General features: G+C 37.6%; 1 protein-coding gene across 1 annotated transcript in view; it reads right to left on the bottom strand.

Annotated features, from left to right (window-relative positions):
- Positions 1-20,720, bottom strand: part of LOC136260676 (fibronectin-like) — a 36,598-nt gene that overhangs the window by 9,229 nt on the left and 6,649 nt on the right. The window contains exons 2-5 of the mRNA XM_066054505.1: positions 12,755-12,830; positions 12,396-12,701; positions 3,934-4,203; positions 2,570-2,646 (exon numbers count right to left, since the gene is read on the bottom strand). Coding sequence (XP_065910577.1) covers positions 2,570-2,646; positions 3,934-4,203; positions 12,396-12,701; positions 12,755-12,815 — 714 coding nt within the window. The 5' untranslated portion in view covers positions 12,816-12,830. The remainder of the gene's footprint in view (positions 1-2,569; positions 2,647-3,933; positions 4,204-12,395; positions 12,702-12,754; positions 12,831-20,720) is intronic.

The following is a 20,720-nucleotide window of genomic DNA, read 5'->3' as shown; positions in this document are numbered from 1 at the left end:
AGCATCCCAACCACAAAGAGAAGATTTACTGTATAAATGTGACCCGGCCCACAAAAACAGGGCAGGTGGACACAAACTACACCTTTTTTCACTTTACAGGTCATATCTCAGTACTGGAACAGAATGTTTGCATTCTGTAACTTGCATCATAAAGCCAATTAAATTTATGCTAAGAGTGGTAAATAGTATAATGGTACAAAACGTTATAAGTGATGAAAGTTTGAAAAAGTAATGTGCTCACATGCCCTTTTTTGTAGGCCCAGTCACATCCACTCTTATTTAATAAGGATGAAGTCTAAAGGAATAGAGGAAAATATATTATTAAAAATTGAAATATTCTCATGTTGTCCATCATAAATGATTGTCAAATGGTATGGTAAACTAAGTACTGTTTAAGTAGAGATCAACCCAAAAGTGATGCACACAGCCTAAAATGTTGTCTTTAAAATCATCCTAGAGAGATCTTACAAGACAAAAATAACCTTTACGGAATAGTATTAGTCCATCTAAAAGCAAGAAAACACAGGTGGCTGGATATAGAATTTTTTTTAAATCATCAAAACTCAAATTTCTGTCTGCCTGTTGGGTTTGTTATTGTGGTATAAAATGGTGGCTGTGTGCTACTTTGTTTGGCTGTGACTGTGGTCAGACAGGCATATATCTTTTGGACTTGTGACAAGTGTGTACCCTGTGTGCCTTGTCTTTCCTTTTATCTTCAATCAGTCTAATTGTCATCTTCTTCATGCAATGAAACCATATCAACACACAATTAAAGTGCTTATGCTTGGTAGATGCTGTAACTTCATAATAATTAATTGAGACCATGCCCATTGATAATTTGGTTGATTTAATAACAATCGAACACCTCTTAACAATTTATTTACTCGATCATGATGACCATACACCTTTACTAGTCTAGCTGTATTCATAAAAAATGCCATCATTAAAATTAGTGCCTTTGTTATAGCATACAGCTATAGATGTGTGATTATTCTACAGGGTGACTGCATGCTGTATTAAAGTATCTCTAGCCAGCCTTTCACTACGAGAGGTGTGAAAAAACTAGTATATTAAAACTTATCATTTATAAATGATCCAAGCAAATAAAAAGTAGCAAAACAAGAGATGAATGATGGTATTACAGCATACCTCAGAGGGAAAATCCCTACTTAGGCATTTTTTTCAAAAATCTCTATTTTCTTGTTGTATATATTGAACTTTAACAATATATATTTTTATGCTTGTTTATGGATTTTTGATAAGCATGCATGAGAAATTGTGCATAACTTGTAAATGATTACAAAACAATGGTGCCTATGATCATGATGCTTAGTGCTAAACCTGTCCACCATCACGTTGCATGTTACTCAATAATCAGCTTTTGATTATATCACCAGTGTTATCCAATCAAGCTAACACTACAGGTGGTGTGTTGTCTCTTTGCAAATAAAATACTTTTAGTCATTGTACTTTACAGGTCAGTGATGTATGTATACAGTACATGCAGTTCTGATATGGTGTTGAATAAAGACCTGTTCTTTGAATTTAGCCAGTTTTTAGACCTGAATGACCCATAACTTTATTTAATTTATCCCTACATCTTCTTCTTTGATGTTTTAAACAGCGTTTTTCCCTCCTCTGGCCCACTCTATCCACCCCTTTTGGAAATCATCAACCTCAGTTTACTAAAATGGTAGATTCTCTGGAAGGTAAGGAATTAGTGTAAAATGTGTGAAAATTTGGTACATATAGCTTCATCCATTGGCAAACCACAATGAACACAGTACTTATTAAACTGGTATTTCTTGATACTTTTAAACACAGTAGGTGATAAGATTGGTCTAGGGCACATACAAAGTGTATTATTAATATTAAGCACCTTGTTTGATTGTCAAAGTACAGTCCATCGTACTTAGAAAATATCCAAATTCTAGAAGCACTTTTTAAAAGAACGAATGGTGGGTGGAATGGTTGCCTCTTTATAGTCTAGTGGCAGGCACTGTTACGTGCACGTGCTAGCTTATATGAAAGGTGTTATATGGAATATCGGTCTTCTTATTGACGGGATGGATATATATAAGTCGACATATTATATGTTGGAGAGGACATCTTTTTTGCAATCATGTTACAGGTTAGTGCATAGTGCTAGGTCTTCTAGCTTTCTCAAACATTATTTATTTATTTATTCATCCATTAGTAATGACGTGCTGTGATTTCAACTGCATTTCTTATTATTCATAGTAATTGAATGTGTAACCAGCACTGAAGGTCTAACAGCAGCTTGTGTTGCAGCCTTAGGATTACCTAACCTAATTACAAGGACTTAGACTTAAATGACTGATAGCAAAAACTTATAGCAATAACTTGTAGCAAATATAAGGTGTAACAGAAAAGGAGCCAAAGTAGGGAAAAAATCCCTCCAACCCCAGGATTTGAACTGCAGGTCACCCAATGTCTAGTTGGGGCCACACTCAGTCTTCCTCCAAGAGGGATGGATTTTCTTCTTTAAACCTAAAGTATTTATTATTATTATTAATTATTTATTATTATTATTAATACATGTACATACATGTGTAGATACTTGCAGTGTTGGCTGTCCATCATGGTAGGAGATACAGTGTGAAATATCAGGTTTGTATGGAGGATCTATAGCATTGAAATACAATGTAAGAAGTTTCAGTATTACATTTATGTACACAATTCTGTATTCAGTATGTCTACTGCCAACAAATAGTCCATGGCTTGTCAAAGAACCTTGCAGCAACCATTTTTTTTTACAGAAATTCTATGTACAGTACATGTACATGAAAAAACGAATGCATCATAGTACTTCTGTTTATATTTTATAGACCCAGCATTCTGAGTGCTGTAATAACATGAGTTGTGAGTGATTGAATAATGCTAATACACATAATAATATAACAGTCAGTCAAGCATTATAATCTGCACTGAGAGTATTCACCGTGGATAATATTATATGGACCTGCAAAAAAGGCTCTTATAACCCTGTGTAGTAAGAAGTCAGAAACATGGTCTAAAACTATACCAAATACAGAAAAATCCCAGATCATGTGGTGACTTGATCCACAGACAGCTTGCAGTCTAGGGAAGTACCTGAGGAGCTACACAGCTTGGTATCAAGGATTTTTCTGCAATAAAACATATTGTTTGCAGAATGATTTTATAGGTAGACCACTACCTATTATGCTCAAATTTAACCTGAAAAATTAAGTCAAAGCTATTCTTTTAAAATCAAAATTAGGCTCGAGAACCGACTGTTAAATTAGAAAGTTCAGTATTTTTATGTGAGTAAGTAACTGCTCTATGAAAGTACAGTATCTGTGCCTACAAAGTTTGAAGAACAGCCAAGAAATGGTTGATTTGGTTATAATTTGTTCACTGTTTCAAATATGAAAAACAGCAATATTGCACCATTATATTAAAGTTCTAAAATGAAGTAGGGATCTAAGCAATAAAAAGTAGTGAAACAAGAGATGAATGATGGTATTACAGCATAGATTGATGGGAAATTCCTTTGACATGTTATCACAATCATTTTGTTCAATGATAACAATCACCTTTAAATTAGTATGCTAATTTGTCTGGATTTTTGTTATACACCCTGTAGCACACAGCTTGGTAATACTGGTAATACAGTGACGGTACTGTAGCTATGTCAGGCTGGCACCATTCTTCTTCCTTTGATGTGGCATACATTGATTTACTGGTCATAAATAAAAAGCACACAAACAGGTATAAGAAAATCATATATTATTTTATAGTACATATACTGTGGGATCCTACAGTAAATAGCAATGGTGGTAATGTACACCTACAGCTATATAAGATAGTAGCAGATATTTATTTCTTAATTCATACTCAAATTTCTAACGCTTGTATTCAGTAATAATAATGCACAGGAAGTACACTCACCATATACAGTGACAGGATCACTAGTCATTATTCCACACCTGTTCACAGCAGCTACACTCACATTATAGTTTACATCATCACTCAATCCTGTTACAGTATAACTGTTTGTATTCCCTGGAACTGTCCTGTTGTACATCACACCAGTGTGTAGGTTAGTCCATATTACTGTATAGTTGTAGTTTGGATCTGATGGTATCCAGTTGATATTGAATGTTGTACTGGTTAATGGATGGACTGAGGTCACAGTTGGTACAGTTGGTAGACCCGATTCTGTATAGTGTACATAGGGTAAAAATATGTTTGCAGGATTAAGTATCAAAACAAAAGTTAATGTATTGTATGTCCCTAGAAGTCAAAGCACCACATAAGTGTGTTGTGAATGGGAATAACCAAATTTTATATGTATGTATGCATGTATGTAATTAATATTAATAAAAGTGGTTCTAATATTACAGGTCGAGTTTCCCAACATGTAGGGAGCCCTCTTTAAGCCTTGTTTTTCCATCATTTTTTTGTACACTTCACCGAAAATATTAATGTATAATCTGTTTTGCCACACATTAAAGAATTTTGGTACCACATAAGTGTGTTGTGAATGGGAATAACCAAATTTTATATGTATGTATGCATGTATGTAATTAATATTAATAAAAGTGGTTCTAATATTACAGGTCGAGTTTCCCAACATGTAGGGAGCCCTCTTTAAGCCTTGTTTTTCCATCATTTTTTTGTACACTTCACCGAAAATATTAATGTATAATCTGTTTTGCCACACATTAAAGAATTTTGGTACCTAATGTACAGCAGAGCAAATTCAATTCATGTTCACAGAGTAAAGTCTGTTATGAATGCAGATTCTTGCAAAACATTAATGATCAATGTATAATTACTATTACAGAGTAGTATATATTCAGTTGAAATCGGTTTTCTCATATACAGGTATGTGGGAGCGCATTTTATGTAATGAAGTAAATAGATTTAATGTTCTTGGAATGGTCTATTACCTGATGGACAACACTCTACATGCATTACAAGCAAGTGATTTATGCATACAGGTAAAACAAAGGAAGCTTTTCAGCTGTACCCTGTAACATAATTATGTATGATTTAAAATGCTACTCTGTACAAAATACAAATAAATATATATAATAGTTTAACAGTTTTCTCGTATTTAAAGTGCTAAGTTTTTTGCCATTTCTTGGCTGCCACCTTTGATTTCACAACTTTTTTTACCCTTGCCTTTTAGTAGGGCCACATTTATTTTTCGCTGTTTCATAAATGTAAGCAAGCAGCATATTGTAGATACTTAAATATGTACTATATACATAATAAATTTTACAAAATAAATATTTTACCAGTGTTCATGGTTACATTCACAGTTACAGGATGACCACTTCCAGCATTATTAATAGTTGTGACAGTTACATCATAAAAGGTGTTGTTACATAACTTCATAGCATTAAAAGCTGTTCCAATAGTATTATCATTACTGATCACTATTCCTCCAGTGTACACAGTTACTATATACCGAACTGGACCACACACTGGATTACTGGATGGTTCAGACCACTGATCAACAAGTGAAGTTGATGTGATCATATCCAATGGAATAGTTAAGTTTGTTACTGTGTCTTGTTAATGAATAATGTATGTACATGTCTTAACCACGATTATCTACAGTACAGCTTTCATACAGTGTAAGACAATTTCAGATATTGCTTATGACTTTAGAAACATATTACAGGATGTGTAAAAAGGTTAATAGGTAAAAATATTCAAAAAGAAAAACAGTTTAGTACAATGAAAAGTAAAACAGAGTGCTACTGATAAGAATCAAGACACACGGTAGTGTGTCGTGCGGCCCAAGAAGCCGGCGCGCAACACCCGTGAGTATATTGACAGGAAGAAAGAAAATGCAATTTTCGCACATCCATAGCTCTGTGCTTCCTTGATGAAACAAGATGATTTTTGCTGTGGACACTCCCTCCACCTTCAGCACTCCACATTCCAAATTAGAGCGAAATCACTTCAAGCGTGTCCGAAATATGCGACTTCAAAAATTGGCTTAGTTTCTTCATTTTTTTTTTCTTCTTATTTTTCTTCCTCTTTTCGCACACTTACAAAAACTGCTATAAAACGCGAACACCATAAACCGATTGCCTTGAAATTTGGCACACAGAAGCGGGGTATAAAGGCGCATCACTGTACCAACTTTGGTTAGGATACGATAAACAGGAAAACAGGTATGATCGATTATCCACGAAAAATAACACCAATATATTGTCACGCCTACAGGGTAAACCACGTAAGGGAAGGAGCTGAAAATCGGTGGGTGAATAGGTTAATTATTGAACCTCAAACTTTTTGTGGTTTGAAAGAAATTGAGCTAAAAACCAGGAAGATACAACGAAAAAACCAACAGTGTGTAACAATTGTGACCAGATTTTACAGAACCGATCCAAATCGCACATCAGGCAAAATCAAACTAACACCACCAGTGGATAGCTACACTATCGTACTACAAGTTTTGACCCTCAGCACTACTCAAACTACACGAGGCTGGATTTTACACACGTCTTTTCTGGGTGGTGTGGAGTGCTCAAATGGCGGTTTCAGGCCTTGTGAAGGACCTGGCTTGGCAAGAGTCAGTGGTTTACTGGTGGACAGCCTTATAATGTTGGCCAGACGTGTTCTCTGTTGATTTTGCTACATATCAGCCACTAAGGAGCCAGCACAGCCCTGTAATCTCGTGTCTGGACTCCAATCGTGGTCTGCCTCCATTTTGAGGTCTATCTCTTGCCCTCCCCACCACCCCCCAGCCTGCACCCCTTTGTGAGCACTCGTGATACTACTTCGCTCGTCCAACTGCTCAGATTTTCTATCTTATTTGGCGGGAAACTGTACAAGCAGCTACAAGTACTGGAAGTGGCTTGAAAGGTAACAGATTGATGCATCTTTTGTGTAAATTTCATACGCGTGCTTGGTATCCTTAGAGAGTTATGCTGGCTTCAATTCTTTAAAACCGTTTATCTCGGAACTTCTAATGTGCGATTTGGATCGTTTTTCCAAAATCCAGTCACAATTACGCAATCGTGATTAGCTAATAAAAAACGACTACTTGCCACGCCTACCAGATAAACCGCTAGGGGTAATGCTTTGAAAATCGCTGTATAGATGGAGTAATCATCTTAAAAAGGCTCTTCAATGGTGTAGAAGAATCAGACTTAAAGCCACGGAGTTATAACACGAAATCCAACTTGGTGTAGCAAGTGCTAGATCGAGATACTCTAATAGAGCAGTCATCCTAATAGAGCATTCACCCTGAAAAGAATTCAAGAGATCAGCTAGAAACAAGTAACCTGTATAGAGATCAGCTACAAACTAGTCACCCTGTAGAGAGATCAGCTACAAACAATTCACCCTGTAGAGAGATCGGCTAGAAGAAGTAACCTTGTAGGGAGTTTATGCAACTATGGAAAGGGATAGTTCAGCTAGAAGAAATCACCTTGTAGAGTTAAGCTACAAAGAAACTACCATGTAGAGAGTTCAACTACAAACAAATCGCCCTGTAGAGAGATCAATAGAAAAAGTTACCTTGTAGAGAGTTCAGCTACAAAGAAACCATCATGTAGAGAGTTCAGCTGCAAACAAATCACCTGTAGAGAGTTCAGCTACAAACAAATCTCCCTGTAGAGAGATCAGCCAGAAGAAGTTTCCTTGTAGAGAGTTCAGCTACAAACAAATCACCCTGTAGAGAGTCAGCTAGAAGAAGTCACCTTGCAGAGAGTTCAGTTACAAGTTACAAAGAAACCATCATGTAGAAAGTTCAGCTACAAACTAGTGACCTTGTAGAGACATCAGCTAAAAGAAGTTACCTTATAGAGAGTTCAGCTACAGAGAAACTATCATGTAGAGAGTTCAGCTGCAAACAAATCACCTGTAGAGAGTTCAGCTACAAGCAAATTTCCCTGTAGAGAGATCAGCTAGAAGAAGTTTCCTTGTAGAGAGTTCAGCTACAAACAATTCACCCTCTAGAAAGATCAGCTAGAAGGAGTCACCTTGTACAGAGCTCAGCTACAAAGAAACCATCATGTAGAGAGTTCAGCTGCAAACAAATCACCTGTAGAGAGTTCAGCTACAAGCAAATTTCCCTGTAGAGAGATCAGCTAGAAGAAGTTTCCTTGTAGAGAGTTCAGCTACAAACAATTCACCCTCTAGAAAGATCAGCTAGAAGGAGTCACCTTGTACAGAGCTCAGCTACAAAGAAACCACCATGTAGAGAGTTCAGCTGCAAACAAATCACCCTGTAGAGACTTCAGCTACAAACAAATCTCCCAGTAGAGAGATCAACTAGAAGAAGTTACCTTGTAGAGAGTTCAGCTATAAAGAAACCATCATGTAGAGAGTTCAGCTGCAAACAAATCACCTGTAGAGAGATCAGCTAGAAGAAGTTACCTTGTAGAGAATTCAGTTACAAAGAAACCATCATGTAGAGAGTTCAGCTGCAAACAAATCACCTGTAGAGAGTTCAGCTACAAACAAATCTCCCTGTAGAGAGATCAGCTAGAATAAGTTACCTTGTAGATTGTTCAGCTACAAACAATTCACCCTGTAGAGAGGGCAGCAAGAAGAAGTCACCTTGTAGAGTGTTCAGTTACAAAGAAACCACCATGGAGAGTTCTGTAATAAATATATCTAATCCATAACAGCCAAGCTGTAAAAAAACAGTGCGGCCCTCAAAAAGGCTATGGTGAAAAAAGATGTGAAATCCAAGGTGGCGGCCAAGAAATGGCTGTGATGATAGGTTAATGGTAAAAATTTTAATAACGACAATTCAGGTGAATTTTTGTGCCGCTTGGTCTTGGCAAAAAATTCACCTAAATTGCCGTTATTAAAATTATTACCATTAACCTACCATCACAGCCATTTCTTGGCCGCCACCTTGGATTTCACATCTTTTTTCACCATAGCCTTTTTGAGGGCCGCACTGTTTTTTTACAGCTTGGCTGTTTTGGATTAGATTTCAATTCTTTTTGTATTTGACTATTTGTATACCACAAAGCCGGCCTATGGCCCGCTTTGGGGCTTTTTTAACCTGTCTTTTTTTCTTTACCACAGCAAGAAGAAAAGATGAAGCAGATGTACTTTAAATATTTCTGATTTTATCAGTAAATGTACAAATTATATATATAATACATAATTATATTTATTACAGAATTCTCCATGGTGGTTTCTTTGTAACTGAACACTCTACAAGGTGACTTCTTCTTACTGCTCTCTCTACAGGGTGAATTGTTTGTAGCTAAACAATCTACAAGGTAACTTCTTCTAGCTGATCTATCTACAGGGTGATTTGTTTGTAGCTGAACTATCTACAAGATAACTTCTTCTAGCTGATCTCTCTACAGGGTGATTTGTTTGTAGCTGAACTATCTACAAGGTAACTTCTTCTAGCTGATCTCTCTACAGGGTGATTTGTTTGTAGCTGAATTCTGTGCAGGTGATTTGTTTGCAGCTGAGCTCTTTACAGAATGGTTTCTTTGTAGCTGAACTCTCTACAAGGTAACTTCTTCTAACTGATCTTTCTACAGGGCAATTTGTTTGTGGCTGAATTTTCTACAGGGTGATTTCTTTGAAGCTGAACGCTCTACATGGTGGTTTCTTTGTAACTGAACTCTCTACAAGGTAATTTCTTCTAGCTGATCTCTCTACAGGGTGATTTGTTTGTAGCTGAACTCTCTACAAGGAAACTTCTTCTAGCTGATCTCTCTACTGGGAGATTTGTTTGTAGCTGAACTCTCTACAGGTGATTTGTTTGCAGCTGAACTCTCTACATGATGGTTTCTTTGTAACTGAACTCTCTACAAGGTGACTTCTTCTAGCTGATCTTTCTACAGGGAGATTTGTTTGTAGTTGAACTCTCTACAGGTGATTTGTTTGCAGCTGAACTCTCTACATGATGGTTTCTTTGTAACAGAACTCTCTACAAGGAAACTTCTTCTAGCTGATCTCTCTACAGGGAGATTTGTTTGTAACTGAACTCTCTACAGGTAATTTGTTTGCAGCTGAACTCTCTACATGCTGGTTTCTTTGTAGCAGAACTCTCTACAAGGTAACTGATGTCTCTACAAGATCACTAGTTTGTAGCTGAACTCTCTATATGGTGGTTTCTTTGTAACTGAACTCTCTACAAGGTGACTTCTTCTAGCTGATCTTTCTAGATTGTGATTTTTTGTAGCTGAACTCTCTACAAGGAAACTTCTTCTAGCTGATCTCTTTACAGGGAGATTTGTTTGTAGCTGAAATCTCTACAGGTGATTTGTTTGCAGCTGAACTCTCTACATGATGGTTCTTTGTAGCTGAACTCTCTACAAGGTAATTTATTTTAGCTGATGTCTCTACAGGTGATTTGTTTGCAGCTAAACTCTCTACATGATGGTTTCTTTATAGCTGAACTCTCTACAAGGTAACTTCTTCTATTGATCTCTCTACAGGGCGATTTGTTTGTAGTTGAACTCTCTACATGGTAGTTTATTTGTAGCTGAACTCTACAAGGTGATTTCTTCTAGCTGAACTATCCTTTCCATAGTTGCATGAACTCCCTATAAGGTAAATTTTTCTAGCTGATCTCTCTACAGGGTGAATTGTTTGTAGCTGATCTCTCTACAGGGTGACTTGTTTCTAGCTGATCTCTATACAGGTTACTTGTTTTTAGCTGATCTCTTGAATTCTCTTCAGGGTAACTGCTCTATTAGGATGACTGCTCTATTAGGATGACTGCTCTATTAGAGTATCTCGATCTCGCACTTGCTGCACCAAGTTGGATTTCGTATTATAACTCCGTGGCTTTAAGTCTGATTCTTCTACACCATTGAAGAACCTTTCTAAGATGATTACTCCTTCTATACAGCGATTTTCAAAGCAATCGCCCTAGCGGTTTATCTGGTAGGCGTGGCAAGTAGTGGTTTTTTATTGGCTAATCACGATTGCGTAATTGTTACACATTGTTGGTTTTTTCGTTGTATCTTCCTGGTTTTTAGCTCGATTTCTTTCAAACCACAAAAGATTTGAGGTTCAATAGTTAACCTATTCACCCACCGATTTTCAGCTTCTTCCCATACGCGGTTTATCCTGTAGGCGTGACAACATATTGATGTTATTTTTCGTGAATAATCGATCATAACATTTCCGGTTTATCGTATCTTAGCCAAAGTTGGTACAGAGATGCGCCTTTATACCCCGCTTCTGTGTGTCAAATTTCAAGGCAATCGGATATAGCATTCGCGTTTTATAGCAGTTTTTGCAAGTGTGCGAAAAGAGGAAGAAAAATAAGAAGAAAAAAATGAAGAAACTGAGCCAATTTTTGAAGTCGCATATCTCGGGAACGCTTGAAGCGATTTCGCTCTAATTTGGAATGTGGAGTGCTGAAGGTGGAGGGAGTGTCCACACCAAAAATCGTCTTCTTTCATCAAGGCAGCACAGAGCTACTAAGGTGCGAAAATTGCGTTTTCTTTCTTCCTGTCAATATACTCACGGGTGTTACGCGCCGGTTTCTTGGGCCGCACGACATACTACCGTGTGTCTTGATGCATTACATATATATAATTTGTACATTTACTGATAAAATCAGAAATATTTAAAGTACATCTGCTTCATCTTTTCTTTTTGCTGTGGTAAAGAAAAAAAGACAGTTTTAAAAAATTCCAAAGCCGGCCATAGGCCTGCTTTGCCGTATACAAATACAAAAAGAAATGAAATCTAATCCAAAACAGCCAAGCTATAAAAAAAACAGTGCGGCCCTCAAAAAGGTTATGGTAAAAAAAGATGTGAAATCCAAGGTGGTGGCCAAGAAATGGCTGTGATGGTAGGTTAATGGTAAAATTTTTAATAATGACAATTCAGGTGAATTTTTGTGCCGCTTTGTCAAAGAATTCACCTGAATTGTCGTTATGCACATTATTCTCAACCATACATGTATCCACAGCTAATAGCCATCCTAAATCAGTTTGAGGTTCAAAACTTTTCATACCATGTGTAATTACTGGCAGTATTACTGTAGCAATTAACTTTCAACTAAGAACTTCAAGCAAAATATATGTGGAAATTGAGGAAAATAACTTTTCTTTTCTATGGACAAAGTCCCGTAATAGAGCTGTCAGATGTATACAGTTGTAGCTACTGTACTCTTGACTACACAAGTATAATATTAGCTATTTTTTGTTCTGGTTATGCCCCAGCAGCCCCACATAGTTAGGCGTACTTATCTATGTACAATCATGAAAGCATTAATGTAAAATCAATAGCTTGTAAAACTTTAACTATATCAAAAACTTTCTAAGCATACATTTTATTCAGTGCAAATCATAATCATTTCTCATAAGCATTCTTTTGCACAGAAATAATGTGAATTATGATAGTGACAATCTGTTACAGAATAATATGTTTCTGATAATACAACTCACCAAACACGGTCAGGTATACTGCAGCACTTCTTTCATTTAATCCTATTACACACAAATAATCTGATCCATTATTACTGCTGCTCACATTAGTCACTATCAATATATTTGTAATATTAGTTGGAGCAAGACGTCCATCATAATCATTAGTTATAATGTGACCTGGTTCTGTACTAGCATCATTATTACCATTATTAGTAAACCATGTAGCACCACCAGGTGTTAATCCATCAGGCCACATCACTAAACAACTAAAAGTTGCTGTTTCTCCTTCACACACTGATACATTTTGAGGAGACTGTATTATTACTGTAGAGTACATCAACTAATCACATACATGCTTGCTGTGTTTATGCACTCACCTGGTGATTGGGATGTTACTATGTGACTAGTGATCAGTATTTGTAACAAGAACTGGATCATCCTGATATCTGCTAACTGCAAAGAGCAATGATACTAATACACAATTCCCAGACTTCCAGGCCATAACCAGAATTTCTCAAAGGGGTTCTAATTTGATCACAGTGGTGGGGGTGTGACACTGACAACATTTTAGTGTTTTCATACTCCTAACCATGTGTGTGTGTGTGTGTGTGTGTGTGTTGTGTGTGTGTGTTGTGTGTGTGTGCGCATCTATTCACTGAGTGTAAAGTGGGGAAGCAAATGCCTTGTCTCACTTAGCGGTGTTGAGGTTGTTGTGGAACTTTGGGTTCTGTGACCTCTCTTCATGAGACCTGGATGGTCCTTCTGTGGGTTATTAGTCCTGACCCAGAAGATTTGCCTGCACTAGACTCGAGTTCTTGAGTGGTGCACAGGCATCCCAGTGCTGGATCACTTGACGGAATTAGCCGTGTTTTGTATGGCTCCCAGAGGCTTTGCTTTGCATTGTGTATATGTGTGTGTGTGTGTGTGTGTGTATCACTAAGCCGCTTAGTCACACTAATATATACTGCACCCATATGAAAGCATTGCATCAGAAAATTGATATATCAACAGATGTTGGACGATCCTTAGTGAAAGGAATACAGTGTACCTTACTACTGCTGAGCTAGCTAGTAGATTTGGTATGTTTGGGAGTATTGGTGACTTATTGACACAGTGTAGGCAAAGATGGTTGGAACATGTTACTAGAATGTCAGACAACTGTCACCCAAAGGAGTTTTCATTTGGATGGCTCCCTCAGAAGCTTCCTGCACATAGTGCTAAGCTTTGTTAGAGGGACAAGATCCATCAAGATTTGAAGAAGTGTGGGATAGATGAATTATCATGGTATAAGAAGCTCAGGATTGTCAAGATGGTGTTCACTGTGTAGTTGTGGACTTAATCAACAAGTGATAGCACTTTAAACAAACCTTAAATTTGCCATTGTTCCTTAAAAAAACACAAGATATTGCGAGGCATAAATGTATCACCACTTGTCCTTGCCTATGATAAGTAAGAGTTATCACATCCCTGGACAGCATTATCTTAGGATGGCTGGCTTTAAGCCAAGTCAAATCTGTGTCACTGTGTTACTAATCACCATGAGCTTTGTCTTTAGAAAACTCCTTCAGAACCTGCCACCTTCACAAAACTCTGATTGCACTATACACAGTATCTCTTGAATGAGCCAGCAATTCAACATCATCAGCAAATGCATTGATTGCTTGTTCAAGAGATGCTGCAAGTGATGCCATCAGAGTTTATGTGGAGGTACATGTAGCAGGTTCACTAGGTATGTTTCCAAAAAACAAAGATCATAGTGATTGGGAAGAAACTGGCTAACGAGGAGAAGCGTCCTCTTGTTGTGGGTGATGGTCGCATCAAATTGGTTGAGCAGCTCCCTTATTGATTCTGGATAACAGGAGAATTAGACAAAGTGCTAAAGTTGAGAGATGAAGAACCAGAGCCTCTAATTCTTTTAGACGTGTGTAAACTGTGTATAGGGCATGTCCTGTCAGCCCTATTGTATGGCACTGAGTGCTGGACACCTCTTTGTGGGCAGCTGAGGAGGGTGTGTGAGATCAGTGTTAGGTGTCACTATTGACTCACTAACTAGCAGAAGTGGGAATAGACACTTTCATCAGATGCAGTGAGAGTGATGTGGGGTGATTTAGAGACTATCAACATAAACTTAGGAAAAGATGCTTGGAATAATTGGGTCGTTTTGTATGGATACTGCTAACTATTGAATCCTTTGGATATGTTTGTTGCCTCGGACACATCTATTTCATGGATCAAAAAGATGGATGAATGTTCTTAGAGATGGCTTGGCATCGTTAGAAATTAGTCATAGTTGTTGGCATGAGAAGGCTCACGACAGAATAAGATACATGGATCTAGAGCAGTGTACGTGTGACTGGCAGGACCAACAGATCAGTCAGGTAAATATAATATGTTATGTACTGTCAAACTGTCTACCAGAGAACATCTAGAAGGGAGTGTGATAAGGCCTGCCACAAGTGCCAACTACCAGTACAACAAACTAGTGCAGGTTAGTGTTCTTCATGTTAGAGATGCCTCAGGAGCAGAGGGCGACTGGCAATGTAATACTGACCACCATCCAGAGGAGAGAAAATCAACAGCTCCACAAGAAGTATATTAGAAGGCCATGAGACTTAAAATACACAAATGCCTTCCAGAGAGACACACACAGAGAGAGACAATCTACAGCATGGGCTATGAAGCAAAGCAGTGTGAACAATGTTAACATTAGCTCAAGAATGCTGGGGGCCATGACAATTAAGGTTACGGTATATTATAAAATGCGTGGGCAGAACAAATTACAGAACCTGCTCTAAACCAAGCAAGGGACAAATAATTTCACCAACTGTGTTGTGGAAGTAATACAACTATTTGTACTTATTTATTTTACTGCCGAACAACAACTGTTCTTGGGTGTGTGGTCCAAGATAGAGTGATATTATTCAAAAACACGCCACCAAACACCAGACTAACAGATACCTGAATCCCTATAATTTTGACACAAGTAACTAAACAACTAAAATATCTAGGTCCTTTATTATTTTATTGTACAGAAATCAAAGTTGAGTGTAAAAGTACAAATTAATTATAAAGATTATTTAAACTGTTCTTGAATTGAGACAAGGATTCTGACATCACCACGACACTTGGTAACCTGTTCCACATACAAATAGTTGATGGAAAAAGTGAATGTTTATATGAGTCAACCCTGGTAGCTGGCTGAATGAATCTATGCGGATGGCCTCGTGAGATGTTGTTTAAGTTGGAGTTAGTGGTAAATTATGCTGGATATAAATAAGTCCATGGATGATTTTGTACATCATTATCAATTTCATCTGGTCTCTTCTTTCATGTGAAGTGGGCCAGTCTAGCTGCTGTAGGATGCCTTTAACACTCTGGAAGTGATATTTAAAGTTACTGTTTGTGAAGACGTTTTATTGAATGTTTAGTAGTTTTTTGAGTGAAACAAGCTCTTTGAAGGCTTGTATCTGTCACTGGGAAGAAATATGCCAAAAATGCTTTCACAGGACCTAATAAATTTAATGTACAGTATCACCATGCCCCAGAACTGCCCATAGAGCCTACAGCTTTTGCTGCATTTGGCGGCGGAAAAAACATGGTTGTGACTGCTGGAGCTGAGCAATGTATGGGGTTGGCTTACCTGTCTCGTTACAACAATTTGTAGTGTTCCACCTGCTTCAAACTGCACTGTAGTGACATAAAAACATTAAATGTGACTGGATTTGCGAAAAGGGATCTTCCACACACATCCAATTCTATGATCTTGGGAGATCATAACTTTGTGTACAAGAAAGATACAAACCTAAAAGTTTATTTATCCATTAACGTAATTATGTTGGTACACACTACTCTCCAAATTTCAAGGCAATAACGTTTTCCAATCTGAAGTAATGAAGAGTCAATGTTGGTGAATTTAATGTGTGTGGAAGACACCTTTTTGCAAATACGGTCACAAATATGAGGGGCTTTGTGTTCACTTTAAACCTTTCACGCTGCTAGACTCGGTATACTGGTTTTATGGCCTTCTCAAAAAGTATCGATAGGCATTCACAATTTTGAATGATGATTGCCCGTGACTATACCGTAACCTAATAAGCAATCTATTTTAAGTGTTTTCTGCTCCCTCATTTGGGCAAAAATGTAACTTGTCAGGTGTGTGTGTTGGTGTGTGTGTGTGTGTGTGTGTGTGTGTGTGTGTGTGTGTGTGTGTGTGTGTGTGTGTGTAATGCTCTGACTCACAAAAGTTATCACTTGTAATCTTACATGTAACCGGAAGTAATTATTTAATTTGTACTTATGAGAGAAGTACCAAGACACATTTATACTGAAGTAAAAATTGTAGTTATCCTGATAATGCTTGAAACCATTATTAGTCACTATCCCACTAGGGACCTGCAAGTAGCCTACAGAAACCCTGTGCATCAGGGGTCAGATGTTACTAAAACTTTGAATCCCAGAACAGGCAGTGACTTTATCCACATGCATACAACTTGCAATCTATGCAAGTACCCGAGGAGCCACACAGCTTAATTAGGATTCAGCATTTTTTATAGCTAGGCATAAAGGCTATTATGCTCCGAAAATTGAGCATTTTGCTTTTGAGCAGTGCTCAAAATATCACCTATTATGCTTTTGAGAATTGCCCATTATTCCCAAAATTATGCCACCACAGTTGGCTAATAATGCCAGTTCATTGCTGTATCAGACCATTTTCATTGATGTTTAAGCTTCAAATAGTCTTGGATTTTTTAACTGGTTGCTGTATTAGAGTACTTCATTTGAATGTGACTGCAGTAAACAACCGTTCTATAAGGGTGACTGCTGTGTTAGAGTATCTCGAGGTAGCCTGTAAGATGTGCGCTTTCCCAAAAAGGGGCATGGTTTCAATCGATTATAGAGTATGTGGAGTCAGCCTACCAAATTGAAGGTGTGTGGTCACTGAAATACAGCTAGTGCAAAAGGGGTGTGTCATCATGGTTTCAATCGACAGATTGATAATGCGTAGAATGAAGAATAGGCATGATCTTGTGACCTATTGTGAAGCTATGGAGGCTATCTAGTACCAGTATCTCCGTACAGTACCCTCCGTCATAGATTATATCAGTAAGGAATATCCCCCCAAAAAACACTTTTAATTTGTTGTAAAAAAAGGAGCGTCCAAGAAACTACAAGTATCTGTAACCCCATGTAAAAACAGATAGCTAGCTAAGCTGTAGAAAAACACTCCATGAAATTAATGGGTAACTGAAAGAGCTGATATCTAGAGTGGCCAAGAATCAATAATGTTACTACAACTGACTATGATCACCAAAGAACACCTTGGCTGTAAAACAGGCAAATGAAGTAACTTGCAATCAAAACAGCTGATATCTGAAGCGGCCAAGAATAAAAGTTAAGTTGATACAACTAACTATAAAGCTACAATTATTAACTTGCAAAATTGAATCTTAATCATTCAACTGTGTTCTATTATACATTCACCCTTGCTACATCCTAAATTAATTCTTTGTAACTCTAATTCTATTGGCTGGTAATTTGGCTGCCTTTTTTCAATAGTCAGAGTAAAGAAAAAGAAAAGGCGGCCAAATTACCAGCCAATTAGAGTTACAAATAATTAATTTAGGATGTAGCAAGGGTGAATGTATAGAACACAGTTGAATGATTAAGATTCAATGTTGCAAGTTAATAATTGTAGCTTTATAGTTATATTAGTTGTATCAACTTAACTTTTATTCTTGGCCGCTTCAGATATCAGCTGTTTTGATTGCATGGGGTTACAGATACTTGTAGTTTCTTGGACATGCCTTTTTTTACAGCATAGGTGTTTTTTGGGGGGATATCACTAATTTTTGTCAGTTATAGCCAATGTTCAAGCTATGGGGGTGTATGATGAATTCTGCCTTGTAGAGATGTTACAACCATACACAAATCTGCTGATAGGTGGAGAGCATATGACATATAATCCTACAGTAGTGGTTAATTTTTATTAGGACAAGGGTCAGTGGGAATTACTGCAATTTACTGGTCAGGCCAGTAATGGCTACAGTCAGGGTTACCAAAGATGTGTCTAAAGCACTTATCTGCATAGCATGCTTTTCTGGGTGAATTTGGGGAATGCCACCATCTTGAAATAGTAACTCTGAGATTGCATCTGGGATCTGGGAGTGTTTTCAGACAGAAATGTAAATATTCAGCTATATTGTTCAATGACTGTTCTATTAGAGTAATTTATTGCCTGACTGTTCTATTGGACTATATCAATCATTCTGTATTTATAAATGAATAAAATCTGCTATGGCCACACTGCCATAGTGGTTGTAGTGTCCTGAGGACAACTTATCAACTTGGTTTGCCACTTGTAGAGCAAGATGCTTTGCTGAGGGTTATGAAGGAGATCACAAACATCACGCTATTATTTTTATTTCACTACATAAAAACACACGCTTACATCATATACAAGCACAAGACACACACAAAATGTGCAAACACTATACACGCATGTTCACACACATACACCACATATTGGTTGCACTTGATGTAAACAAGTTAATATCACATGTACATCTCTTGTGAAATGTGAGCTGGTAGTGCCCTTACTCGGTGTTAAAAAGTTCTCGCAGAAAAGAAAATTGTGTTGTACATCCCATTAATTACATATGTCACTCCATAGTTAAGACATGAGGATATCCAAGCAAGTGTCTTTGGTGTTGCGACCGATGTTCCAAGTTAGTTGCATGCGCGTTTAATTTAAGGTTAAGTTCAGTACCTGCTTGTTCTTTTACAGGTCTCACTTAATCTTGTGTCATCATGCAGACATCCATGAAATTTGAATATTGTGCAAGCTGTGTGGAACAACCCCAACTCATATACACAGTCACTGGCAAACCATGAACCACATTCAAGCAATCTGTTACAAAAGTTGAAAGCCACAACACAAGCTCATACACAGTCACCAGCAAACAACAAACCACATTCCAGCAATCTGTTACGCAAAGTTTGTTACACCATGGTATGTGCATAATGATTGATTAATGAAAGCCACAACACAAGTTCCATGGTGCATTAAGTTCTACCTGACTGACAATTATCACATGACCTATTTAGGGGATATCTCTTGGAAAGTCCCTGAACAGTAACACCTCAAGTGAACACACGTGATACGCGATTTATATTATTATTGAATGGCAGTCCATGTCTTGAGAAGGAAGTATGAATATTAAGTAAACACTAAAATATCAAGACACACAGTAGTGTGTCGTGCGGCCCAAGAAGCCGGCGCGCCACACCGCGAGTATATTGACAGTAAGAAAGAAAACGTCATTTTCACACCTTTGTATCTCGGTGATCCCTTATTCGATTGGAACCAAATTTGCTACAGGGTTGCCCGCCAGCCAGGGAGTCTACATTCCAAATTTGAAGGCAAACGCTCCAGCCATTTCCGAGATATGAGCTGCCAAAGTTTCGATTTTTTTCTTCATTTTATTTATTATTTTTTTTTTCTTTCTTTCTTTCTTCTTCGTGTTTTCGCACACTTGCAAAAATTGCTATAAAACACAAACACGTACTCCGATCGCCTTGAAATTTGGCACACAGAAGGAGAGTCCAAAGGCGGAACCTAGCATCAAATGTGGTGCAAATCTAATGAATGGTTCGGGAGTTATTACCGATTGTTCGCGTAAAAAAAGATCGATTTGTTGTCACGCCTAAAGGGTAAACCGCTTCATGGAATGAGTTGAAAATTGCTATGTAGATGGAGTAACCATCGTAGGAGTGCGTTTTGGTGGTTTGAAAGTAATCGGGATAAAGACCACGGAGATATGACACAAAATCCACCCTGTGCACTGTAAATTCAGATGTGTGAAGTTCATACTGATGGTATGACTCCTGCGGTCACTTAGTGTGGTCGTCATACTTCTGAAGTATGAGCATCACACTAAGCGACCGCAGGAGTCATACCATCAGTATGAACTTCACACTTCTGAATTTACAGTGTGTCACAATTACGCGATCGATTTTGATGAATAAAAAAGTATTAGTTTTCACGCCTACTAGGCAAACCGCTTAGAGCAATGAGCTGAAAATAGGTGTATAGCTGGAATAATCTTCATAGAAAGTCCTTGCAGTAGTACAGAAGAATCGGATTACAAACCACTGAGTTATGATTCGAAAGCTAACTCCGTGTAGCAAATGCGAGATCGAGATACTCTAATAGAACAGTCACCCTAATAGAGCATTTGGCTGATTTATTTACTCCATTATAGAATTCTATTACATTACAAGTTATTCTGTAGGGAGTTCAGCTGCAAACAGTTAATCTTGTAGACAGTTCAGCAAGAAGCAAGT

The sequence above is a fragment of the Dysidea avara genome, chromosome 1, assembly GCF_963678975.1.
Source record: "Dysidea avara chromosome 1, odDysAvar1.4, whole genome shotgun sequence".
NCBI lineage: Eukaryota > Metazoa > Porifera > Demospongiae > Dictyoceratida > Dysideidae > Dysidea > Dysidea avara.
Note: the sequence above shows the minus strand (reverse complement) of the source record. Positions and strands in the feature narration are given on the sequence as shown.